At 36.4% G+C, this 25,483-nt stretch overlaps 1 protein-coding gene across 1 annotated transcript; it reads left to right on the top strand.

The window, feature by feature from the left end:
* Positions 1-929: 929 nt before the first annotated feature.
* Positions 930-2,723, top strand: LOC119692433. Its single transcript, XM_038113115.2, has 2 exons — positions 930-1,114; positions 2,283-2,723. The coding sequence occupies exons 1-2, from the start codon at positions 997-999 to the stop codon at positions 2,543-2,545; spliced, it is 381 nt and encodes a 126-aa protein (XP_037969043.2). The 5' UTR covers positions 930-996; the 3' UTR covers positions 2,546-2,723.
* Positions 2,724-25,483: the final 22,760 nt, after the last annotated feature.

Below are 25,483 nucleotides of genomic sequence, written 5' to 3' on the forward strand. Positions count from 1 at the left end.
CCTCGGAAAATCATTATTTGACAATGCGAGTCCAGCAAAAGAACCTTGCCTCCTGATAAATTTCCAGCTGAACGGAAATACTTTATGGAAACTAGGCAATAAAAATAGAGCGAGAAAAAATCATCCCGCTCCTCCATTCCAATAAACCTAAGCCTCATTGTAACAGCTCGCTATCAACTCCGCTTTTAGCAATCCCAAACATAAAAGTCTTCATAAAAATGAACGATGGAGGTCAGGAATTTTACCTTCAGGTAAAAATTGGCCAGCATATGCCTGTCTCTGACCCTTTGCTATTTTGGGCGAAAACCACAGCGGATCGTCGACGAATGGGAGTTTAAACGGGCCCGAGTAAGGTGGTTATGTGGGATTCGCCGTTTGTGTGGCGGAGGCAGCGCGACTTGTGAAGACGTATGGGGGGGTCGTTTGGACTGATGATGTGCGATATTGCCTAATGTACTGCCATGTCTTGATTCACTCTATTTGCTCCAATACATTTACTCGCAACTTGGAAAGTAATAAGTATTATAATATTTATGTAAAAGAGACGAATTGCTGCCTCTTACGACAGTCGTGTCTCATTATTTTAAGATACCTATGTTGCTATAAATTATAAATATCGCTGTCGCAGCATGAATTCTAAGTAAAATTAACATTCATAAAGTTAGTTGAACTTGTCAAACAACGGCGCTTCAGGTGACAGACGTACGTAACACGGCACGACAAGTTCCACTCGCTTTCCACGAGCCGTGCGAATGAAATTAATAAGTACGCGTTTCAACAAGTTACGCGGCAAAGTAAACTGAATCTCCCAGTTACGGCTACACAAGGAAAGTTACGACTTTCCATACCCTATTATCACCTCGTTCTCACCTCGACGCAATGTTAACGTACCTTGACACTACGAGCGAGTATTTGAGGAGTCACGCACTGAAAACGGCGAGCCGAGATCACTATTCCGTCACATCTGATACTGTCAAGTTCAGATAAAAAATAAAAATGTCGTTCAGAAATGTGTTGGTCGTTTTTGCTTTAAGTTGTGTGGTGTTCGGTGCTGCGTTGGGGGACGAGGGAGAAGTCACGGCGAGAGGGAAGAAGAAGAAGCTTGGCTTATTCAGTAAGTAACTAATACTACTTACTAAGCTACAGGGGGGTCACTCTATATGGTGCAAAAACTAAGTTTAAAAGCGCTGCTGCGCGAGCCACGTCTTTTTCCCGTTGTTGCATAAATCGTACCGATTGCACGACAGCTCTCATTCGTTCGTTTTTCGTCAGTATAGAGTAACCCCCAGGTCTTTACCTTACCGTTCAATATGTGTAGTCGGCGGGATCGCTCTGTTTAATCCCCTGTAATTGGTGTGGAGCGTCGGCAATAATCGAATTTCCTTAAGGAAAACAACGCTGACGGTACCGGAGTCGGGTCGACTAAAAACCAATTAGAGGACTAGATAATTTGAAGACTGGAAATACAGTTGACTACGCAGGAATAATATTATTCTAAGGGTTATTCTGTATTAGTTATGTCGTACAATTCATTTATCAATAAGTAGGTAGGTACAGGAAATACTTTTATAATCTACCAATTTTCTGTACCTAAGTAGGTGCCCCTTATTGCAAAGTAAGAAAGATACATAGTTCTGGTTAAAACTCGATTTTAGCTTATTTTATTTGTATGTAATCTCTGGACTATATCCGGTTCTAAACCAGATCTATCTTTAGCCTACGTTTTTTAATAAGGAGTACACCCCTATTAGTATTGTACCAAAATTCCTAAGTACGTATAGTAAACCTAAAGATAATTTACGACACTGCATTTAATTTCAATGCACAGCCACCTCCAAGCGCCGCGACGCCGCCGCCGCCGCCGCCTCGTCAGGGCTGTAATCTACTGGATTACTTGAAGTGATGTCTCGCGCCAGGCAACTGGAGGGTTACTCTATTGTGACGAAAAACGAACGAACGTGAGCTGTCATGCAATTGGCACTTAATACAACGAGATAAAGTCAGTCGCAGCATCGCTCCGAAACTTAGTTTTCCCCCTTTTTTATAGTGTGATCCCCTGTGCTGATTTACTGGAGCGTGCATTTATGTCATAAACAACGTACACAGTTACCTGTGTACGCTGTTTATAACGATTATCGCAAAAGACAAAGTGACTGTTATAAGAATGACTTTTCCATAATTAGGTATGATAGTGGCTGCACTCGCCATTTCTCTTAATAAACCGCTTATACGCGTTTCTATACAAAAAAAACTAGTATTAAAACTTTTCCCCATTGTTTCAGTATTCATCGCGGACATAATCATAAAGAAGATATTCATCCTGAAGATAGTCTACGCCATAATCTTCTGGATCGTGATCCACAAGGCGGGCTATTTCCTGACCTGGTTCGTGGGCTACCTCTCCGACCAGAAGAAGGAGTTCAAGGAGGTCCCGCACGTGCACTACGGACCGTACCACTCGTACGGAACCCCCGACTACTCCAGCTACGGACCCCCGCATGACTACTCGAGTTACGGACCGTACAAACGGATCAATAAACGATGAATTTAGTAGTTGTACTTTTTGATAAGTTCTGTGTTATTTATTGGTGTTTAGGATAGTATTTATTTATTTAAGTTGATGCTGTTGTGTTTTCGTCTAGAACTCTAGATGGTTTATTGTGTGATGCATGATTTTAAAATATTATGAACGTGATAAACATTTTGAAACTTAGTGATTTGCCTACCTTTGCATTTTGTAATGTAATGTGTTAAATTAAAATACGTACCAACTACCTGTATTTTGTGAACCATAGAAAATAAGTTATTTATACTAGTAAAAATATGCCCGTTACAAATAAAGAACGTAATAAAATGTAGCTAATGTACAAAAACCTACAAATAAATAATGTAAGTAGATAAATATAATGTTTCCTATTTTTATCAGCATTTATTTTGCGCAACCGAAAAAATAAAATATAGGCTCCATTACACCGAGTAAATAATTTAAAATGCAAGAGAAACGATATTTACTCGAATGAATTAACAACAAACAAGACGACAGAAAGTAAATTATTCGACAATATATTATGTAAGTTTATTTATCCTGAAAATAATACGGGTCTACAATGTATACATATCGGAAATGGGGTAATTATTTTGCTTTCTTATTATTATTATAAATAAAGGAAATTATATTTCCTTCGTTGTCTCTGTGGACTAATGGTAGAAGCTTTGCTTCAACACATAAAGGTCCTGGTTCGATCCCCAGATGGAATCAAGTTTAGTTTATCCTAACTATATAATATTATAAATGCGAAAGTAACTGTGTCTGTCTGTCTGTCTGTCTGTTACTCTTTCACGCCAAAACTACTGAACGGATTTGAATGAAATTTGGTATATATACGGTCTAGACCCTGGGAAAGAACATAGGCTACTTTTTATCCCGGAATTCCAACGGGAAAACTTTTTAAGGCGAAGCGAAGCGCGCGGGAACAGCTAGTAAATTATATTTCTAGATAGACACAGACAACAGATGTGAAATAAGTGAAATGATCCATGCTGTTGGATGGCCATCACGGGCATGTTGTAAAGCAGCCAGTCCTGAGGCTGGTCCGTCCAGTGAGTGGTTCTCAGGGCCATTCTCTAAAGCCGCGTACAGACCGGCCCAACGAACGCCAACGAACGGTTTTCGTTGACCTTCGTTGCTGCAATCTGCCCTGTATTAAGTATGATCAATATCCATCGTTGGGATAACCGTTGGCGTTCGTTGGCCCGGTCTGTACGCAGTTTAAATCGATTTACGAACCAACGAGAATTGTCACATAATGAGCATGCTTAATACATATTGCTATCGTCTCAATTTGGCCGAAGTGGTTAAAATTCGGCACAGTAAACCTAATATATATTTATAATACCTATGAGTACATACTTATTTATTATTAAGCCACAGAAATGGATTGGACCTTGGAGAGTGGGCGTAAGATGATCTATTTATATCGAAATTTTCATCTACCGACCTTTATCGCTTAGAAAAATATTAATCCGCATCATTTACGATAAGTAAAGTTTTTAAGTGCGCCCGTAAGTTTTAAGATTTTATTAAAACTTATTCAAGTACTTCCATATAATTTAGAGCACAGTAGGTACAATATTGGAGTAATGAGTTATATATTTAATTTTATAATAATAATAATAAAAGTTTTAATATGGACTCATAACTTAATGATTTTATTTGAAAAATATGAAAATGCTTAGAGCTGAAGTGCAATATTAGTTTAATAGGTACCTACCTATAATTTTATCGTGTACCGTGCTTGGTACGGATATAATAATATTAGGCTATGTCGTAACCTTTATAAAATAATATTATACAGGGGGTTGCAAAAAGGCTATACTAAGCCTAGGAGGTCATCATGACCCCCTAAGTCACTCCCTTTCGGCTTAGTATTCCCTTTTTGCAACCCCCTGTATATTCTGAAAGATATGAAGCCCTGGAAGAAGAAAATTATAATATCGCAGTTTATCAATAAATAAGTAGAATCTTATCTTCTCTAGCTATGAAAGTAAAAAGCGACTTTAATGTTTCATATAGTGATATCAATATCAATAATTTAGATACGTAGTTTATCACAAATAATGGTTTCAAATTCTCTACTAAATCTGAAACCACCGACAAAATTCGCTTCACATTGCACTATTTGATCCTAAATCAGCCATTGTCAGCTTCAAAGTAATTTATTCAGCAGGATAATGCTAATTGATGACCGATTTTATACGTTTCAGGAACATTGTTATTACAATTTATGAGTATGAGTTAGATTAATGTATTATTGACCATGTAACTATGTAATTTAATGACTAGGCTAAAAGCTTTACTACCTTGGATCTACATGTTTTTACTGGACATAGGCATTGCGCCGCGGCTCCCGGCTATCACAATTCACAAGTAACAGGGTCAGGGTAGCAGGAAAGTGTCAGACCTCAACCGGATAATACTAAATACTAGATAAGAATAAATTAATTATTAATAACACGGATAGGATACGAATAGAGGATGCCTCGTGACGTCTCCGTTATTCTGTTATTGCAACGATCGATCGTTATTAACAGTCGCTCATCGCTGCTGTAAACCACTCCGTTTTAACGAATTTGCCGTAAATTCAGCGCAGAGGCGTCGTTATACGGCCGTCGCTCCACGCATAAAACGATATGACTGCCAGGTTGGGGCCATGGAATGCACGATAAATGTTTTTTTTTACATTTCATTTCATAAACCTAATGTATCACCGACACGCTAAAAATCTATCTGTACTTACGTAAGTAAGTCGTACTCATGATGTATTTTGTCAGTAAGAAACATTATCATCAAGAGTCGCATATCAATAGATTCGCTGCTTGCGCTCCTTGGCTTCTGCAATCATAGAACTTCTACCATCAGGAATCACAGAAATGAAGTATATAATTATATTAGGTCCTAAACATTTTTGCACCGCTCTTTTTATGGCCATACTATGTGGTAGACATGCCTAGTGATATTGATACGAATGTACCTATACGTTTATATGAGACATTTCAAATAGGAAAGATTGATGACTGAAATCCGTAAATTACATCTCCTATATCAGCTCAATGTCAAATGAAACTGGGTCAAAGCTACACAGTAAAAATTTAAAAAGTCATATAATTTATTGATGAACTACGGATAATATTTGGAAAAAAACGAATTTATTTGTGTATGTTCAGAAATGAAATTAATAATACTTATAACCATGTACTTATTATTATAAGAATTAAAATAAGTATGTACCTAAGCAACTATTTTTAAGAGCAACCATTAATAAAAATAGATCCATTACCATATTTCAGAAAGTATTTTTACATAAATCAATCTATTTTTACAAAACGAATATGATACACGTTTAAAACATTCGGTTTCTCAAAAGATTCGAGCTTTTCAATAATCAAATCAAGGTCGGTACTTAACGAAAACTTAAGTGTGGAATGCAGTGATGTGATTGGCGGATTTGCCGCGAGCGGAGCGCTGCTGTCATTTTCCCGAGCTCAGGTAGATTCCATCCAATGAGAACTCGATGTCTTATTCGTATTTAATCTTTAGGTACTCTGGGTTGAGTTAATTTTATGATGATTACAGGATCATGCAGGTTAGTCTTCTGGAACTATCGTCATTTAATTTTTAGTGCATGTAAGTAAGTTATGTAGGTAGTTTAGAAATACACGGTTCGAAAATGTTTCGACTATTTGTTGTATTGCCTATTAGATACTTATACTATTCTTTGCAAGAGTGTTATTAGTTCCTATATAGATCAGCCGAATGAAACGTTTGTACATAAATAAATAAGTAATTAAGCGCCACCAACATTTGTAAATATATATGTCGCAGGCATCTGGTTTAATCTCCTGTTTGATTGAACCGCTAGCCCGTTCATTGGATGACGCTACTCAGTTGAATGACTAAAGAACAACTCGTCAAGTGGTTGACTGTAACGTCCAACGTCTTGACTGAACGTTATTCAGCGAAGTCGTTAAATGGGATATAGTATAGCAACTTTGTAATGTCTGGCTAGGATGAACATGACCAGACAAGAGTCAACAAAAAGACTATGTTACAAAGCTCTCATCTCACAAATTAACTAAACAATAACAATAAACGTACCTTGATATTGTTGTTCATAATTATCCGGTTTCAGCACATTTTTTTCTTTGAAACTATCCGCCCACGGCGTAATATTAGGTAAATCCATGTTGTCACACTATTTTAACATAAATACTGCACTTTAAAGTTAATTTATTTGCAAAAAATAACAATACAAGTGCTTTTTGTGTCAGCTGTTCGCTGTTAGACGCCATATTTGTTTTATTCACCACCTGACTGATTTTAAGTCCGCTTACTAATTGGACGTTTTGTGACGCTTGTACAATCAACGTTCGGCCTAGTCATACAACTGAATAGCGTCATCCAATGAACGGGCTAGCGGTTCAATCAAACAGGAGATTAAACCAGATGCCTGCGACATATACACCTAGTTAAATATAAGTTTTATATTATTACTTTATTTAACATTATTATGTATCTGCTTAAATAAATATGATCATAAAAAATAGTATATAAATACTTATATATTTTTTAAAGTTCTTTCACCCAAGGTTTTTCTTTGGAAGTTCTTCGCATGAATTATATACCCAAGATAAGTGCACTGGAGTAGGTACCATTCTTATCGTGATATAAAATAATCATGACTTGCAAAGGTTAATAGAAGGACTCTACAATTTGCCAACACGACCCTTTAAATTTGTAGAATTCATTGTGCCGTTGGCTTATCTCACGAAAGAATTTATTTTGAGAGTCTTGTTAATATAAAATAGATACGTTTATCTTAAATATTTAAGGGATAGCTTTAGGTATAAGGGTAAAGGGAGGAATTTAAACAGCGTACGAGGCGGGGCATCTAGAAACTTAGCACAAGTATAAGCTAAATATACATTGTTTTTTTACTCTACATTTCTTCTATTAATATATAGGTACACAGAGACATAAAATATACAGGATGTTGTAAAAATGGTAGTAAAACGAAAGGGGATGACTCAGTTTGTCACTTGAGACAACTAACTATTGTATTATTTATAGAGGACACCCTGAGCCACCCCATATTTTATTTTAAGGGCTGATTTTTCATTAGTCAGCTAAGTGTTATCTGGCGAAACATTCAGATGCATTAGAATATTCAATAGATAAATTTTAACTGGCTATTGAAAAATGAGCCCTAAAACTTATAAGTTATGCAAATAAACCTTCCCTTACTACAATAAATCACGTTACTATTTAGTCAACAACACACACACACTCACGCCTTGTACTAATGTACTCCCTTGCGGGGTAGGCAGAGGTGCATTGCTGCACCCACTTTTCGCCAGAGTGTTCTGTTAGTCCCAATGTAATAGGGGGCGGGCCTATTGCCATTTTACAGGCACATCCAAGACCCGAGAACAAATATCTGTGTTTAAACAAATACCTGCCCCAGCCGGGAATCGAACCCGGGACCTTCGGCTCAGTAGTAACCTAACCACTACGCCATTCGGTCGTCAAGAACTGTAAAAAAAACACTATCTAAGTATATTTTATACCATCCGATGTTTGCAATTACGTTTCGGCAGCCGTTCAGTAATTCGCGGAGGTATATTGGCCTGATTTCGGCTCGTTTGCCGGCACAATTCCATCCGGTACACAACGGAGGCTCTTACTAACGAAGGTTATACAAATGAGCCTCCGGGGGGCGATGGAGCGCTCCGGATAGTCTCTTTGTGATTAAGCAGTTAAGCTGATCGCACACGGGTACCTGGAGAGTTACTCTACCTCTACAGGGTGTTGCAAAAAGGGTATATACTAAGCTGAAACCAGCATGTGCAACATGTTATATTCTAAGCCCGAATCTGAAATCAGAATTTCAAAATTTGTGTTTTTTTTCCATAGGCACTTAGTTGGTTACCTGACTTTTTACTATGGAGAATGATTTTTAACACCCTGTATGTATAATGACAAAAACGAACGAACGAGAGGCGCAGTCGAGCAATCGGCACGTTTAATACAACTACATAAAGTCGTGGCTCGCGTAGTAGCGCCGAAACTTAGTTTTTCGTCATATAGGTAGAGTAACCCCCTGCCTCAGCAGTATTTAATGTGGGAGATAAGTTGGTAAAGTATTTTTTGGTACGAATTCGGTTTAGTAATTCGAGTAAGTATTCGGAATTGTTTAAATTAATACTGGGTGGGTTGGCAAGGGTTTGTTGGAAGAAATTGCTTTTTGGCAATAAGCCCGCCTTTGTGTACTAACTTAATTTGTATTTTGTCTGTGTATGTTTTTTTAAAGTATGCAATAAAGTGTCTATAAATTTAAATACTAGTATGGAGCCATTTCTGTTATAAGTTCTTCTTGATAGCGCGTCGGTGATAAACACTAGAGCTGGGTCTACGGTTTGATGCTGCTGTGATTGGTGTCATTAGTTGAAAGGCCTTGATTAGTACAGTTTTATTAAATATAGCTGTTCCCGCGAGCTTTTCTTCGCCTTAAAAAGTTTTTCCGTGGGAATTCCGGGATAAAAAGTAGTCTACTTATGTTTTTTCTCAGGGTCTAGACCATAATGTATACCAAATTTCATTCAAATCCGTTCAGTAGTTTTGGCGTGAAAGAGTAACAGACAGACACAGTTACTTTCGCATTTATAATATTAGTTAGGATAACTAAAATACAAATTAAAAAATATATTATTAAAAAACTTTTACCTCTATACTCAATTTAACTCAACTTTACTGCATATGTTACAAACACTCTCTGGTAGTAAATATAAATAAGCAGAGCGTAGTCTCGTCTGGGCTTCACTGTGACCTGGAATAACTTAGTGGAGCATTCTAACTAGATCACTGCCCCGAATGTTCAGCATTTGATCACTGCGAAACCAAAAATAGTTAATCAGTAATAAACGCTTAAGTTAAGTCTAGCTAGATGATATTTAACAGGAAGAGCGGAGTCTCCTGGCACAGGCGTTTCCAACGCCTAAAAGGAGGCTTCAAATTATTAGTTGATAATTTTGTTAAGACAATAAATAATTTTTGTTTTTTTTATTTTTCAGACTTCGGGACTGTACCTATGCTAAGTACAGGTTATAGGCGATACACTGGATCGCGCGCCGTCACAGGGTGGATTACCATTGTATGCCAAACTGTCAATTTATACATAGAAAAAAAAAACCTTTTAGGCGGACAGACAGCACATATATAACTATAACCTCTATATACCATTTATAATTAAGTATGATTGTTGTCGGTGTCAAATTAAGTTTTTCTTTCTATTCTTTCTTTCTTTCAATCTGTGGCCGTGCGCCGTGCTGTTTGTAAACCACCTCAAAGTTTACACAATGAAATAAATAAATAAAATCGATACTTTTGATAGTCTGATCGATAATACCCGAGAATTGGTTTCTCGAATGTCGATATTGCGGTCCGCCCTCCGTCACTTATTGCAATTACGTCGTTGCTTTGACAACGTCACTTTGGCATGGTTTTATGAAATCATGAATCATAAATTCTGAAAGCTAATTGTAAAGGGTAATTTTGTAGCGTTTGATGAATTTTGATCAATATTGGACGTCATGTAATATTCAATGTCGCAATAAATTGATCAATTAACTTTTGACAACTCTGCATTGGCTCATTGCTAGAATTTTGCAGCAATCGTAAATAGTAATTTAATTTGGTGACTTTTACAAAACTGTGTAACAATAGTTTTTCAAAATGAGCCTTTCAACTTACACTATTTCAACATCCTGTACATAATCTCTCTGTTATCACGCGCAAGAAATAAGTACAAGAAAAATACCAAAGATTTTAAACCAAGTAAGTAGTTCCCGATAGCAGAAGCGCTTGTTGATATCTCCCGGGGGTCACTCTATAAGATCTGCTTCGCGAGGCACGGATCTGTCTCGTTGTATTAACCGTGCCGGCAGCGGCATCGACATCTCTCGTTAGTTAGTTTTTTGTCAGTATAGAGTAACCCCCTGGTAGCCGCGTCCGTGCGACTTAGAGCGCGACTGGCTGCCAAATCGACACAATAAATTGCATTGAACCGTCCCAGATATCTAGATTGACTGAATAACCTAGATTTTGTCCTAAAATGGCTAGCTTCGCTCGCTGATCACTGTCGTATTTTGTCGGGAATATGCTATTAGTATTATGTTATGGCTATAGGTTATCTTCAAACGAAGATATAGGTAGATATCAATCACTGATAGATGAAATACTATTAGTATTCGCCCAAACTACAAATGGAGCTTTTAAATTTAGCTTTGTATTGATTTGGTAGTTTTAATAATGTATGCTACAAATCTTTAATAACATACCCAGTACTAAAATATTATTATTTATACTACCATCATCAAGTAATATACTACGTACATACTACTTACATAGTTCTAAAAACGATTTCATAAAACAAGCATAAATATTTAAAAACACTACAAACCTGAAACCGTCATTCACCACTCCTAGATGACCCTTCTCAAATGGCCTATTTTATATTCAATTCATGTATCTGGAGGTATCAGCCATGGCTGGTCAGCACTGCATCAGCTGTGATCGATGGGTGACAGCACCAATATTGTGGAAAAGGGTCGGCAAGTGGTTACTTTTTATGATACTGGATTTCTTCCTTTACATTCGATTCCCGTCAAAAGATTTTCAGGTGCGAATTTTTGTGACAAACCCTTCAGTCCGTTTTTAAAATGCTAAATTGTCAGATTCTAAGGGCCACTTGCACCAACATATTAAATGAAGATTTAGAGTTAAATCTTGATTTATGTTATAAAACGTTGTATGAACTGACGTTTCTTAAATCGTGATTTGATACTAAATCTAGATTTAAGACGTTGGTGCATGTCATCGTAAATGGTTCATCAACAGTCGATTGACCCGCCAATAGTTTATGTTTTTTTTTATCTCAGATACTAAATTAGCTGATTCCAAACGGTTCATCAACGTCACTTAATCGCGGGACAATCGACTGTTGAGGAACTGTTCGGAATCTGCCAATTTAGTATCTGAGATAAAAAACAGACTTAGTATAGCTCTCTAGGGTTTGTCACCGCCAAGCTGAGAAAGAAAGAATTTACAATATAAAATGTACCTAGATACCTACTTATGAAATGTCTGTGTACACTCACTGGCAATGAAAAAGTTCCAGTAAGAAAAACACTTAGATTCGGCGGAAAAGGCTAGCGTAATGACGCCGTCTGCAATATTGATACATTTAAAAGCTCACCAGAATATTACCAACTTAAAACGTAAACATTTTGATCAAATTTAATTAAATGATTAAAAAAAACGAATCCATTTCTAGTCGGAATTTTGTAAGTGGAACTATTTCTTTGCCCGTGAGTGTATGTGTCTTAAGAATACATTTTAATATACTTGTAAGTACCTAAGACACACCGGCCAAAATACCCACCTTATTCGCTGTAGTCAAGTAATCTTACCCAAATTAAGCAAACAATAGGTACTTCTTATACCCTTGTAAAACTTCTTTATTAAGTCGTTCAACAAATTTTCTTCTTATTACAAACCTAATAAGTAGTTGTAAGTATTCTATTAGCTAAGTTCGTATTTGTAGCAACTTTATTAATATTGTATAAGTACTTAGTATAGAGTAATAGTATGTTTTCTTGTGCTTCGCGTACGTTTTATTGAGTAGTAATACGAACAGTAAGATTTGTTATTTATTCTTCTTTGAAGCACAAAAAATATGTATAAAAAATAACTTTATGAAACTATAAATGATGTATTTTTTCTTACTTGTCGTAGATTTTGAGCAATCTTGGAGTGTCTTTTTATTTGAATTAATTTAAAAACTAAGTTATAAAATAAAACAAAACGACAAATGAAATACTTATAAGCAAAAATTATTGATTTCGTAATTAAACCATTTATTTTGGGCGTAGTTTATTTAATAGTATTTTAATTAAAAAGACACACAAAGTTTGTTTACCTTTTTCGCCAAATAAGAATGAATACAGTATACAGCGGCCTACGGTTTAATAGAGTGCTTATGATTACGAGACAATTAAAGTTGCCATTTTTTATTTAGTGAACAGAAAAAATACCTAGTAATAAAGTCAAAGCAATTTCGATGATGACAAAAGTATAGTCATCATCACAGGTTCACGATCTTGACTCTCAGTGGCATCGCAGCTAAGAGCAACTCAAACGCGTTGCTAGTGACTGGAGGGTCACTCTATACTGACGAAATACGAACGAACGGGAGCTGTCGTGCAATCGGCATGTTTTATATAGCGATAGAGTCGTGGCTCGCTCGGGAGCGGTCCAAAAATTAGTTTTTCTTATAGAATGACCCCCCTGTACCGCTGTGCACATGTATACCTACTGTGTAGAGTGCACTCAACAACAAAAGTGCTTCAGACCAAAACTTGCACCGATAGCGCTGCTCAGAGCTTGTGCACCAACTTGTACCGATCAGACTTGAGATAGACTTGTAGTTGGCCCATTCATCTTCATACTTTTTTAGACTGGATGTACCTACATTGTGTGGGTTTATTTTTAACCTCTGACGAAAAGGGGGGTTGCTGTAAGTTTAACTTGTCTGTGTATCTGTTTGTAGTAATGTTATATTTTATGCTTACGGTTACATAAAAGTCTATGTCTCTCACTTTAAGATTAATTTATAACATATTTTTTTTTATAAAAAATTAAACCACCACCACATTTTCATAAATGAGTTTTGCTATAAAGCTTAAAAAAAACTATTCTTCTTCATAGATACTTTTTTGGTTACGTATTTTTTACTATAAGAATGAGGTAGTTTTTATGTCACGAATTTCAAAATTTTAAAAAGATAAAAAAAAATTCAGAGTGGCGCGCTTATACAGCTTCGCCTTACTATGCATTTTTTTGCAACATTCTATATAAATAAGTCCAGCCTATTCAAGTCAAACTTATTAACCCTGTCTTTTCCCAGGAGGACAATGCGAGCCGCGCTATTATGTTACATTCCAATTTGGCAACACAATAGGTATCGGGTCGCGTTTCTTTTCCAACTTTCGAAAACATTTTCAATTTTCATCTAAAATCGAGTGGAAATAGAGGCTTTGACTCTCGGCCGTTGTCCGTCGATATGCACCGGGCAGTGGATCATTGTTATTCGTTGATGCTCAGAATATTGAAAAAAAGGGTTTTTTTTTGTTTTTGACTGAAAAAACTAAGGCAGAATAAAATGCCGCATATGATAATTAAGGGCGGAATATATAAGTATTATCTGAGATAAATAAATATATAAGTATAAGAATAAAATTGTTGGTGTCTCATCTGAATGTTTATATTAGACAGTGACAGCAACAATTTTATTCTTTAGATAACACTTATCTGACCATTGAAAAATCAGCCCTTAGTAATATAGACTAATCAGTAATGACACATTGAATTCATTATACTTCGTGCTAAGACTAATAAAATGGGAATTCCTGGTTGAATTAAAAAAAATGCCAGTGTTTACTAACCCAAGCATAACATTGTAAATGTAAAACCAACCGAGAAACACGTAGGTATTAGATTTAGAAATTTAAAATTTATGTTTGCAAATTCCACGGATATTGTAATAAAACTATTGCCTCTTGGGATCCAGCGAGTGCAGTGACGTATTTCCATAGCTCTGTAGTGCACCGTATATTCTGAAACAAACCAATATTCCACGGCTTACAAACTATACTCGAGATAGCTCACGTCTACAATATTTCGTGTAGCATGTGTGTGAGGTGGTTGCTGCGTTGAAGGGTCACTCTCTAAATTGACGAACGAACGAACGAGAATTGTCACGCAATCTGCACGTTTAATACTTCGATATAGAGTCGTGGTTAGCACGGCAGTTTTGTTTTTCCGAAGCTTTGGAGCGCTGCGCGAATCACGGCTATATATCGTTATATTTTTTAGAATTTAATATTTTTATATGTGGTTTCATCTCACACACGGCCATCCGACCCCAAGCTAGGCAGAGCCTGTGTTATGGGTATCGGACAGCTGATATATCTACACAAATACATAGGTAGATAGATATTAAATATAAATATCAACACCCAAGACCCGAGTACAAATATCTGTCTTTAAACAAATATCGGCCGGGAATCGAACCCGGGACCTTCGGCATAGCAGTCAGGGCCACTAAATACTACGGCATTCGGTTGTCAACGAGCGTGCCTATTGCCTAAAAAAAATATTTTGTTCGTTCGTTCGTCGACTAGAGAGTGACCCCCCTGCTCTGTGGTTATTGATATTGCGGGCTTCGGTTCGGAAACTATACATTTCCCAAGATACGACTATCGTAAGCGCTTCAATGCCATTGTTCTGAGAAACGCACATTGAACATAGTTTCTGAATGTACACCACGTGTTGGGTATCTATAACGTGCTATGCTAAACGTTTTAAACCGTTGGAATAAGATTTTAGGATAAAAAGTAGTCGACCTCATTAGGAAATGGGGAAGTATTAATGTAGATACTTACAAGCACAACTTATGGTAAAAAATATGGTTAACTTATAAGCTCCACTACCTCCATTAACTTATTATAATTATATATTAATATATTAATAATATATTAAATTATATATTATATATTAATGAAAGTATAGATTTAATAATTATTATAAGAAAATAGGTTGTAAAAGTATTTCTTCACGTTAAAAGTTGGTAAAGTAAGGTGAACAAACCATGCTCAACAGCAAAAGCGTAACAAAATTGAAAACAAAGCTCCAACTTTCTCAGTTTCTTACCGAGTTACATTATTTGTATAACACCGCGGAAAACTCTTACTTCTGAAAAGAATTACCTAAACTCCGTAAAAGGCACATTACGAGTGACAGTTTCCATTACAAATGGAAGTGAAATTTCCGAATATTGAGTGACAAAAGGCGGGAAGTGTGGAACGTGCTGAAAACAAAAGAATTAAGAGGAGACAATCGCGTGTTACAGCGTCTATTAGTCACAGGGGGGCGCGGGGGAGCGTTACAAATTTGCGTAACAACTGAAAACAAAGATCACTTTCTTCCAAATTTGACTTAACTAGCATGTACACAGACAACATGTGCATTTATCCGGCAGACTGGCTGGCTGGACGCAGCGTGTGCCAGGAGATATTAAAAAGAAAAATTGGGAAAAGAAAATTGAGGCAAAGGTTTCATTGAGCCAACAGCCAAGAGTTTCCCGCCATGTCGTTTAGAGTTGTAGTGGTGTTGTTGTCTCTGGTTGTGTGTGTGTGTTGTTCGGACAACTCCACCGAGGATGTGCTTCAGGAGGAGGCTCGCGCCGGAAACTCCACCAGGAAAAGGAAGACTAAGATCAAGATGTGGGGTGAGCTGTTTTAAATTATATCACAGATGTACTTACCTAATTATTTGCACAAAAAGTATTAGCGCCCTGAAAAAATAAAAAGTTAAATTTTAATGGCTCAACTCTCGCTTAGGTATCACGTCTGTTTCCTTCCTACGGGTCAAGCACTGGAACAGAACAGGTATCATACACTCTACTTCATATTATATAATATTATGTATGTGTATGTAGTACCAATTATAAAAGTACCACACAAATCTTGTATTTTGCTGTAAACACAAAGTTTTTGTTGTTTTTGTTAAACAAAAATAATTTGTGATTCATATAGTCCTGAAAAATCTGAAGCTTAAAAAACGTTCCAATACAGCGTTAGATAAATTAAAAAAGTAATAATGCAAGCGTTAATGAATTAGCCGAAACAATTCCAATTAATTATACACCCATTTCGCATCGGTCAATTGTAATTCCGAGCATTTCAGATCGTTTAACTTTTTCATTATGTCGATTCGTTTGTGCCATTTCACTTGGAAAACTTTGTAATTTATCTTTGAGTAATGTTCTATTTGGAAATTAAATAAATAACTGTCAGCATTATAGCTCGTTGTCTGTTCTGCCTATCAATGTTTGCTGAGAACTTTATAATTAGATGACTATTACGTGTACCTATAAATTCAAAGGGAATTTGACACGGCTTATTTATCTTTCAAAAACAATTCTTGCAATTTTGGAGTTTAGTCATCGGCAGACGATACTTATTATTTTATATGAGACAAAAGTAAGTTTTTTGTATGTTCTTGAAAGACAAAATCCGATTCTAGATTAACAACATGACTAGACTACTTTGCAAATAGAGTACCTACTAAATATTTTTGTAAAAACCTCCATAGGGTTGTATTAGGTTCGCTGGTAGAGTATGCATTATTCTACCTTTTTACACTTATTATATGTCATATTTAAGCTACATAAGCCACACCCGGGCACACCAACGAAGCCTAAATCTCCATTAGCAGTCGCCGTAGCCGTATCGGCTTGGAAGACATCATCATCATCATCATGTCATATTTGTGCAACAAATAAATAAATCCCCTCTCTATCCCGTCCACAGTGGTGTTCGCAGTGTTCGTGATGGTGAAGCTGGCCATCGCCAAGGCGGCCTCCCTTCTCTTCCTGTGGGGGTTCTTCCAGAAGTTCTGCTACCTGGTCGGCCTGATCATCCGCTACTTCATGCTTGGGTCCACGGAGCCGCCGCCCCGCGCCGCTGTCACCGACGCCCCCCCATCCACCACTACCAGTAGCACCCCCGCGCCCCCGCCGCCCCCCGCGCTCCCAGACTATAATACTATAAGCTACAGTTATGGTCCCCCAGAACATGCGTTTTCGGATACGGCGGCCGCTAAGCCCCCGGATACTAGCTATGGAGTTCCGTATGATAACTGGCCGTATAGCCGAAGGAGTCTGAAGACTAGATAAGGTTATGAGTATAATAGATAGGTGCTTCATTATAAATTATTTGAATTAAGAAACATAGACGAATTGTAAATGACGACCCGTCATACAAATGAAGATAGAATTATTGTTTTTAATTGTGTCTGTATTTTTTTTGACTACTTACACTTCTTTGATACGAGTAAGTAGCCAATTAAACAATAATGTAACTTTAGGTAAAGTATTTATTTGTTTTAGGTTAAGGTTAAAATTAGCTTAAGTAGTTACTTCAACCTAAAAGATTTTTATAATAATTATTTTTTAAATTTATAAAGTGCCAATAAAACCTTAAACAATATAATTATTAACATTCTGTAGTTATCCAAATTCCTACATTTGCTATACTAATAGACCAAAATAAAAACTGTCCTGCGAATTCTAGAAAAAGCCGAAGCATACCTACTAATAAAACCAATGATATATTTTTAGGAAAATTGCGATGACAACTATACACCAATCTTCAAAATGAACTGATCCTCCGTCAGAATCCCGACAGGTCATTTCTCCTCAATATAAACATTTGATTTACGACCGACTATTCTTTTGATAAATGAGCAAGGAAAATATTATAGAGTTATGAAATATTATGCAAAGCTCATTAACGTTTGTACTTCTGTACGATACAAAATGGGTTTAGAATTTACGCTTCTCTCTTCTCTTTTATTTATTTAATTTTTTTTAAAATCATAATGACATATGCATACTGTTTTTTTCTTGAGTTGCCAAAAAAATATAATTCAAGTAAGAAAATTAAGGTTGAACAAAATCTTTCACTTTAGCTTTTGCCAAGGGCTGAATTTATACCGAATCTCGTATAAAACTACTTTTCTCCGCTGAAAGTAAAGCGACACATGTTCCGCCATATATAGGCAGCTTTTTCCGGCAACATTTAAGTGTGACTGCAGATAAAGGGTAATTCCTCTGCGGTGTACCGTGAATGTGCGCTCGGCCATGCCGTCCCTTGAAGACAGAGGGCTCGTGTGCCACATTCTACTGAAATTACTGAAATAGCCCCCCGCCGGACGCGGTGGGGCGTAAAAACCGAGTGTGATAAATCTTTAGAATAGGGTCCGCATTCTTGCCAAGTCTGCGGCGGATCCGGAGGGTTACTCTACAGGGTGTTGCAAAATTGGTATACTAAGCCGAAACCTACATGTGCAGCATGTTATATCTAAGCCCGAAACTGAAATCAGAATTTGGAAATTCGCGCAAAAAAAAATGATTTTCCATAGTAAAAGTCACGTGACCAACAAAGTTTCTATGGAAAATGTTTTTTTTTTTCCTCCCTTTTTGCAACACCCTGTATACTTACGAACGAACGAGAGCTGTCGTGCAACGAGATGGAGTCGAGGCTCGCGTAGTAGCGCTGCGAAACTTCGTTTTCCGTATTATAGAGTAACCCCCGGTCAGCGGGAGGGTGGCTCGCACATGTGGGAACCGACGTCACTGAAAGTTTAATTAACAACTCAGTATTTTATTTTAAATAAATCTGAAACTTCTGACATAGCAATCAACAAGTCTAACAAGACGACAAGATTTTAAGATAGGATATAATATAATAATAATTCGTGACAATTTGTAAAGATGAAAGTGAACAAAGTTTTATAACAAAAGTATTGTTTAAATTTATTTCACAACAAGTATTTAAAGTAGCCATTGTAGACCGTTCGGATAAATTTAATTTTGACAATTGAAAATGACGAGAATTACAAGACAATTGGCATCAGCAAGCACTCGGTGCAAATAGCAATCAAGTTTAATTTCATTTCCATCTTCAATTTATGAGCAACTTCAGGGTTGTCTGCCCACAATTTATTAGCAACTTACCTTTGAATTTATTAAACGGAAAAATGGGTTTCCAAAATTTTAAGCCATCGTCGCGTTGTTAAATTTTGAGAATAATTATAGTATCAAAAGAGGAACTTTCCTTTTTAAGATAAGAAATACGTCTAAGTATCATACATTATTTATTAAAGCGCTATATGTATGGAAAACTAACACTACCAATAAAAAAAACATAGCTTTCGTTTGAAATCATTTTCCATTAGACCTCTCGTGACGTATTTTTTTAAAATCTCTTTTGACGTGTAGGTATGCTACAAAGGGGCATTTGAAAAAAAATTGTATGATTTACGAAAAATAGACAGACAAACCGACAAACACATTTTAAAGGCTCAGTCGTTGTTTAATTTTATTCAACAGGAGTCTACTGCGTCACTGCGTCCCATGTAAACTGTCCTTTATCATAAGCCCTTAAAATTCAGGTCAAGTCCAAGAGGTCTAATTCAAAGATAAGATCCGGGGAATGATATTCAAAACAGTTTCGGAACTCGTTATCTGGTGATCGTTATTCATTCGGAAGCCAGGAATAGTTACCTACAGACCTTTGTCAAGTTATTTCATTACGGGGAATTTTGTTGAGTTGGATATAATTTTTGTTCAAACTGCATAGCTTGAATAGCGTCGGTCACCGTGGTCAAAAGAGTCCCCAGTAAGATTTGTAGTCGGTTGGTTCAGGGGTGCACTCTAGAAAAAACAAACGATTGACTAAAAGTGTGATAACCCCCTGAGTCACCAGTTTTCAGTTTACTACACTCACGGGCAATGAAAAAGTTCCATCGTGAAAATCACAAAATTACTCCTAAACGAAAAAAACTAAGTACGCTTTTTGCAATATTTAACAACATTTAACGGCGCATCAGAATGTTACCAACTAAAAACGTAAATATTTTGTTCAAGTTTCTTATAAAATGCTAAAAAAAATGGGACCATAATATGGTGTCTGCATGTTGAAAGTGGAACTGTTTCTTTGGCCGTGAGTGTATTATTACTTTTGCAAGACTCTGTTTAAGAAATGCAAATTGTCAACAAATATCGGACCTTACCCGGATCGTAAAGATAAACGGTTTACGATCAGAAAACCATAAAACTATCCCTATTTATGTGTTTTTAAGTGTCCAAAGTTAACCCCAGTTTATATTATAAAGCAAGTTTTGTTTCGCTGAATAGAGGGATAAGGTTTTCGCATCAGCTAAACGAAAATAACAAAAACAAAAAAAAAAACTTACGAGCAAGTTATGAGATAAAGATGAGCGAACTACAAATATACTAAACATGTACTTTCGACTTTCCCCTTTGTAGACAGAGGTGGGCGTAAAATTGTTTCAAAACAGTACCTACATTTTTGTTGGTGTTTTGTTGGAGCTAAGAGACCACAAATATAAATCATCATCATTACAACCCATCACGTCCCCCATGCTGGGGCACTAGTCTCTTTTCTTTTAGGTGGACTCCAACAGATCACTTTTTATTCACGCATGAAAATATATTAAACCTACCCCTAAATGCAGTGGGAGCCAACAAAGTATCCTAAAAACGTATAAACGAGCTCAGAGTCGGCGTAATCTAAGCAATATTCGTAACAACGCGCCGCCACCGCCGCCGCCGCTCCGCTACCGAGAAATCCCACTCGTAATAAAAAGGCAAAAAATAATTCATACAGATATCTAACACGTGCCTGCATTTTACATGAAACGAAACCAATTACTGAACAGACTGCGGTGCGAAAAAAAGGTTAGACTTTATTTATTTAAATGAGGCGGCTTCGTAAGAGTTACCTATGGGAGAGGTTGCTAGGTACAGCCTGGGGAAACCTGAACTTTCTCAGGTAGTGTGGTCACATTAAATACTACTCATGGCCTCTACTACGGATTTTATAATTTACGAAAACGAATAAAGTTCATCTGCAAAAGTCTCATGATAGTTTCTGCTAGAGACACCACTCTGTATGCGAGAAAATCAAAACTTTTGTAGTTTTGATAAACTATTAAACCGTACTTACGTGCCGAATAGTACGAAAATGCGTCAATGGTGCAGTGGTAGAGCAGCTACGCCGGTTGACATTCAGGATCAGAGTATGAATACATAGTTGGTAAATACCTGAAATTAAAAAAAGTAGATCTATACACTCTTAGGTATTGAAATTGGAAACACCTCGATACGTAAATTCCCCCTTCCTGCTAAAATACGCCAACTTTAACGTGAGATAAGAAATCCTATTCTCTTCGAAAGTTTCTTAAGTTGGGATATTCTTGACTTAACGTATGAGTTTACCCTAATTTAAATTTCAATCGGGTCGAAAGTTGCGGGTGGCGGGCGCTCACCGCACGCTGTAACTTTGCGGGCTCGCCGCTATTTGTCAATCCCTTGGGATGGAAGTAACGGACAGAGCCTTCTTAGTCATATAGTGGTACTGACCAAACAAACTGGCTACAGTTGTTTATTAATCATACAGCCACATGTTATGTCCTAATGTGAGAATGAGTAAAAATAACTAGGATTTTCCACACAAGTTTATTCCCGCGAGGTTCGCTTTGCCTTAAAAGGCATCTCCCTGTGCCCCATCGCCTTAACAGGTTTATCGGCGTAGATAAACTTGATTCTAAGTTAGAATTTCTATATCACAGGGCGATGTGATTGTTCGGATAAAGATCATAATGTAGCTTTAGGTATAAAGATAGTGATCCTCTTTAATTTTCACAATACAAATGCTTTCAAAATAAAAATAAAAAAAACTTTACATAATATTATTTTAGACTACCCAAAGCTTTCACGAGAGCTTCACTTTCCCTACAACAGCGTATCTTATCTGAACTGGACAAAAATTATAACTCCTGACTTGAATGACACGGCTTTTACTATTGTCCAAGTAGTATACTTGCTTTCCTTCCTTCATCATCCCTTGCTATCCTCTGAGACAGTAAAAATGTTTCGCTCCGGAATGCTATCTATAGGTGTTATTCAGCGGACTGTATAATTGAAATTGAAACGACAAAATAAATATTGTTTACGATGCTTTGTTCTTTTCCGGCGCACCCGCGGATTAATTTCAAGGTAATTTCGCCCAAAATATTGCGAAACCTATACTTATAAACATACACAATGACTTCCTGAATAATGAAATGAATAATAGGATCACAGTACAAGTACGGTTAGCATATAGGAATGTTATCAATCATTTCTGAGTTTTGAGTTAAGTTTCATAGTTTCATACATTATTATAGCTCACACATACATATGTATAAATCATAATTATAACTAAGGGTAATTAAATAAATGACGAGTCATTTAATCAAACTGTAAATATCTATGTACACAATACAATCTAAATAACTTTAACTGAAATATAATAACATAAAATTTAATGTTCATACTGTAAATATCTATGTACACATACAATTTAATATTATAAATTCGAATTTTCCAGAGACTTAATCTCTTTGTTCAAAAGCTTAGGCTCAAATACATAGAAAAATAAGTAATTTTAAAACTAAGTCAAAAGAAATAAAATTTCTGAGAAACTCAGCAAAGTTTTACAATTTGGTCGCGTAATCAGTATCGAAAGCAAATTCAAATCTAATACCTACCTACCATAGATTTCATAAATTAATCCCAATATGCTGGCCACCGTTGCTGACTGTACGGATTAAAAATACACATTTCCAAAAATGCTGGCAAGAGGGACCGAGCGATAATGATTTATTGCCCCCCCCCCCCCTCACATTGGCCCCGTATCGTGTATTATATCGAGTTTCCCATCAGCTCTCCTGGGGGGCGTCCCACATTCTATTCTGTTTCAATCTGTAACGTTGATTGAACAACAATCAAACTGGATTTTACGTTTACATAAAGCTTACAAACCGAGATACCACCGAGCGATACTAGCCACATCCGTCAGATACTATCGATTAACTGGGCCTCTTGTACAGGATTTGCAATTTACGTAAACGAAAAAAGTTTTGGTTTTCTTCTGTCATCTGCATACATTATTTGTCAAAAGTTTCATGACAGTTTCTGCTAGAGGCGCCACTTTGTGTGCGAGAGAACTGACCCCTAAGCATGAATTTTCATCGTGAACTTTTATAATTTTTGAAAATATATCAAACTCTGTACTAGACACACTGTAGGTTTCACAACACAGAAATAGCTCAACTCAGGCATGACATGCCGCGCTGTAATTGGCAGAATTATTACTGAGCAATTGAGCATGTTATCGACTTAAGTTCTCGCTTAAATTGATTTACACGAACGCTTTAGGCTAACTAGGCGTTACTAGGCATGATATGGTTGATGTTTCGCTGAAAGCTTCAATCATCAGAAGATTATAAAAGCTCGAGGCCCAAGTGGCGCCATAAATCTGCCCTCGGCATTACTCGTACTAATACTCCCATGTCCAATTGTCCATAACATTTTATCCATACTACTTACTTCCTTAAATTTTGGAATAGGGATTGATTAAACCTTTGAGAGTAAGAGAGCCTCTAGAGAGGGATACCCTTTTCAGCCAAAAGAGTGAAGATACTACATCATTATGTGTAGCTTGATAAATGAATAAAATACTTTTGGTTTCCCTTGTTGCTCTAAAACATGCTTGGTTGACATGGATCTGTTATAGGTACGAGTATAACCTATACAACATATTATGTACATAAATACATATACGAGTAAGTAAGTACATACTGTGATTGTTGTTTTGTTTGTATAACATTCCTGCGGGTTCAGAATTCATATGAAATTTGTATTTGCGTAATGAACTGAAGATGATGAAATGTTTGTGTTTGTTAATATTTTTGTGGTTCTCTGTATTAATGACATGATATTATTATACGAGTATGTACAACCCAAAATGAAAATCCAATAGAGCAGCTTGTAAATATTCATTTGTGGTATCATTTATTTCATGTTGGGTTTTTTCAATAGCTCGGATTGCGACCGAATTTTTATGAAAAATAGTAGGTACTTACTTGTACTATTTTTCATAAAGTCGCACGCCTCATTTACTTGTTCATTTGGTAGGACACCTAATTCATAATGATGTAATTAATAATTCGGAATCTAATTATTCAGTATTCAGTCTAATATTTGAATTTATTTACATAAACTTTGCGTTTGATTCCGCAATAGGCTTAGTCTCATTAAAATGCTGAAGTTTAAGAGCTCCATTGTCAAATTATTAAATATTAACATATTCCAAATATTAAAAGATACTTAGTAAAGTATTTTGAAATTGTACATTTTGATTTATACTGGAAAAAAACCCTTTCTGATATAAGGACTGCTTGTAGTAGTTAGGGCCATAATAATTGGTTTCAATCCCTATTAACCTCTCCTAATATAATTCTAGATTACTAGGGCGGATTCGACCAACGTCGAGGAACTTTTTACTCGAGAGTAAACTACCAGTTACTCGCGAGTAAGCAGATTTTGCATTCTACCAAACCTGAAACCAAGATAAGTAGCTTATCCCAAGAATAAAATGTTATACCGCCAAAATTTACCGTGTAACGAGCTTATCCGAGAGTAATTTTGTAATGGCGGCAGCACATCAGCTGATTAGAAAACCGTCATAATGACATATAAACACATCTGTCAAATCATAAACAAAAGTAGGTTAAAAGGCAAATTCTCAGAATAACAACAGCGAATAAAACATTAAAGCATAAACAATTTCCTACTATTATAATCCATTCAAACTAAGTTGGCATGTCATTTCTATTACATGCTTTGAAAACACAGCTATTTTTATTTTAGTTGCAGTATAGTTTCGTTCCTTGTTCATTCAATTAATCATGGTATAACTTGGTAGAATGCAAATGTACTTATCCCAGATATTTACTCGCGTATAAATTTTATTCCGGTATAGTTATTCTCGTGTAACGAGATGTTTGGACGAATCCACCCTAACTCATCAAAATAACACAAGGAATTTTTATTCCCAAAATATGTGCCTTTTATGAGTAGCTGAAACTTACAGTATTTTTTGTTGGTATGCTTTAAAAACTAGGTACGTGTATTTTCAATCTTCTCTCTTGGTAAGAAATGTCTCTTATTGCAATAATCCTTCTTCACTGTAACACTTTTTACTCTTTTCAGAGCAAAATAATAAAATAAGTGCGGTAAGCATTTCGCCCACGAGAGCGAGCGCCGTAATAATTTCATAACAGAATTCCACGCGAAAAATATTGCGACACGAGCATTCAACGAAATTTCGCTTTTCACAGCCGTGAAAATATTACACAAATATCATAATCATTGCTCAAAGACTTTCTACAAATGTT

Source organism: Plutella xylostella, chromosome 5 (assembly GCF_932276165.1).
Source record: "Plutella xylostella chromosome 5, ilPluXylo3.1, whole genome shotgun sequence".
In the NCBI taxonomy this organism is placed as follows: domain Eukaryota; kingdom Metazoa; phylum Arthropoda; class Insecta; order Lepidoptera; family Plutellidae; genus Plutella; species Plutella xylostella.

Bases quoted from the DNA above. Each gene is read 5' to 3' on its own strand.
- LOC119692433 (XM_038113115.2), top strand. From the start codon at position 997: ATGTCGTTCAGAAATGTGTTGGTCGTTTTTGCTTTAAGTTGTGTGGTG. The intron at 1,115-2,282 runs GTAAGTAACTAA...CCATTGTTTCAG, and splicing joins GAAGAAGCTTGGCTTATTCA to TATTCATCGCGGACATAATC.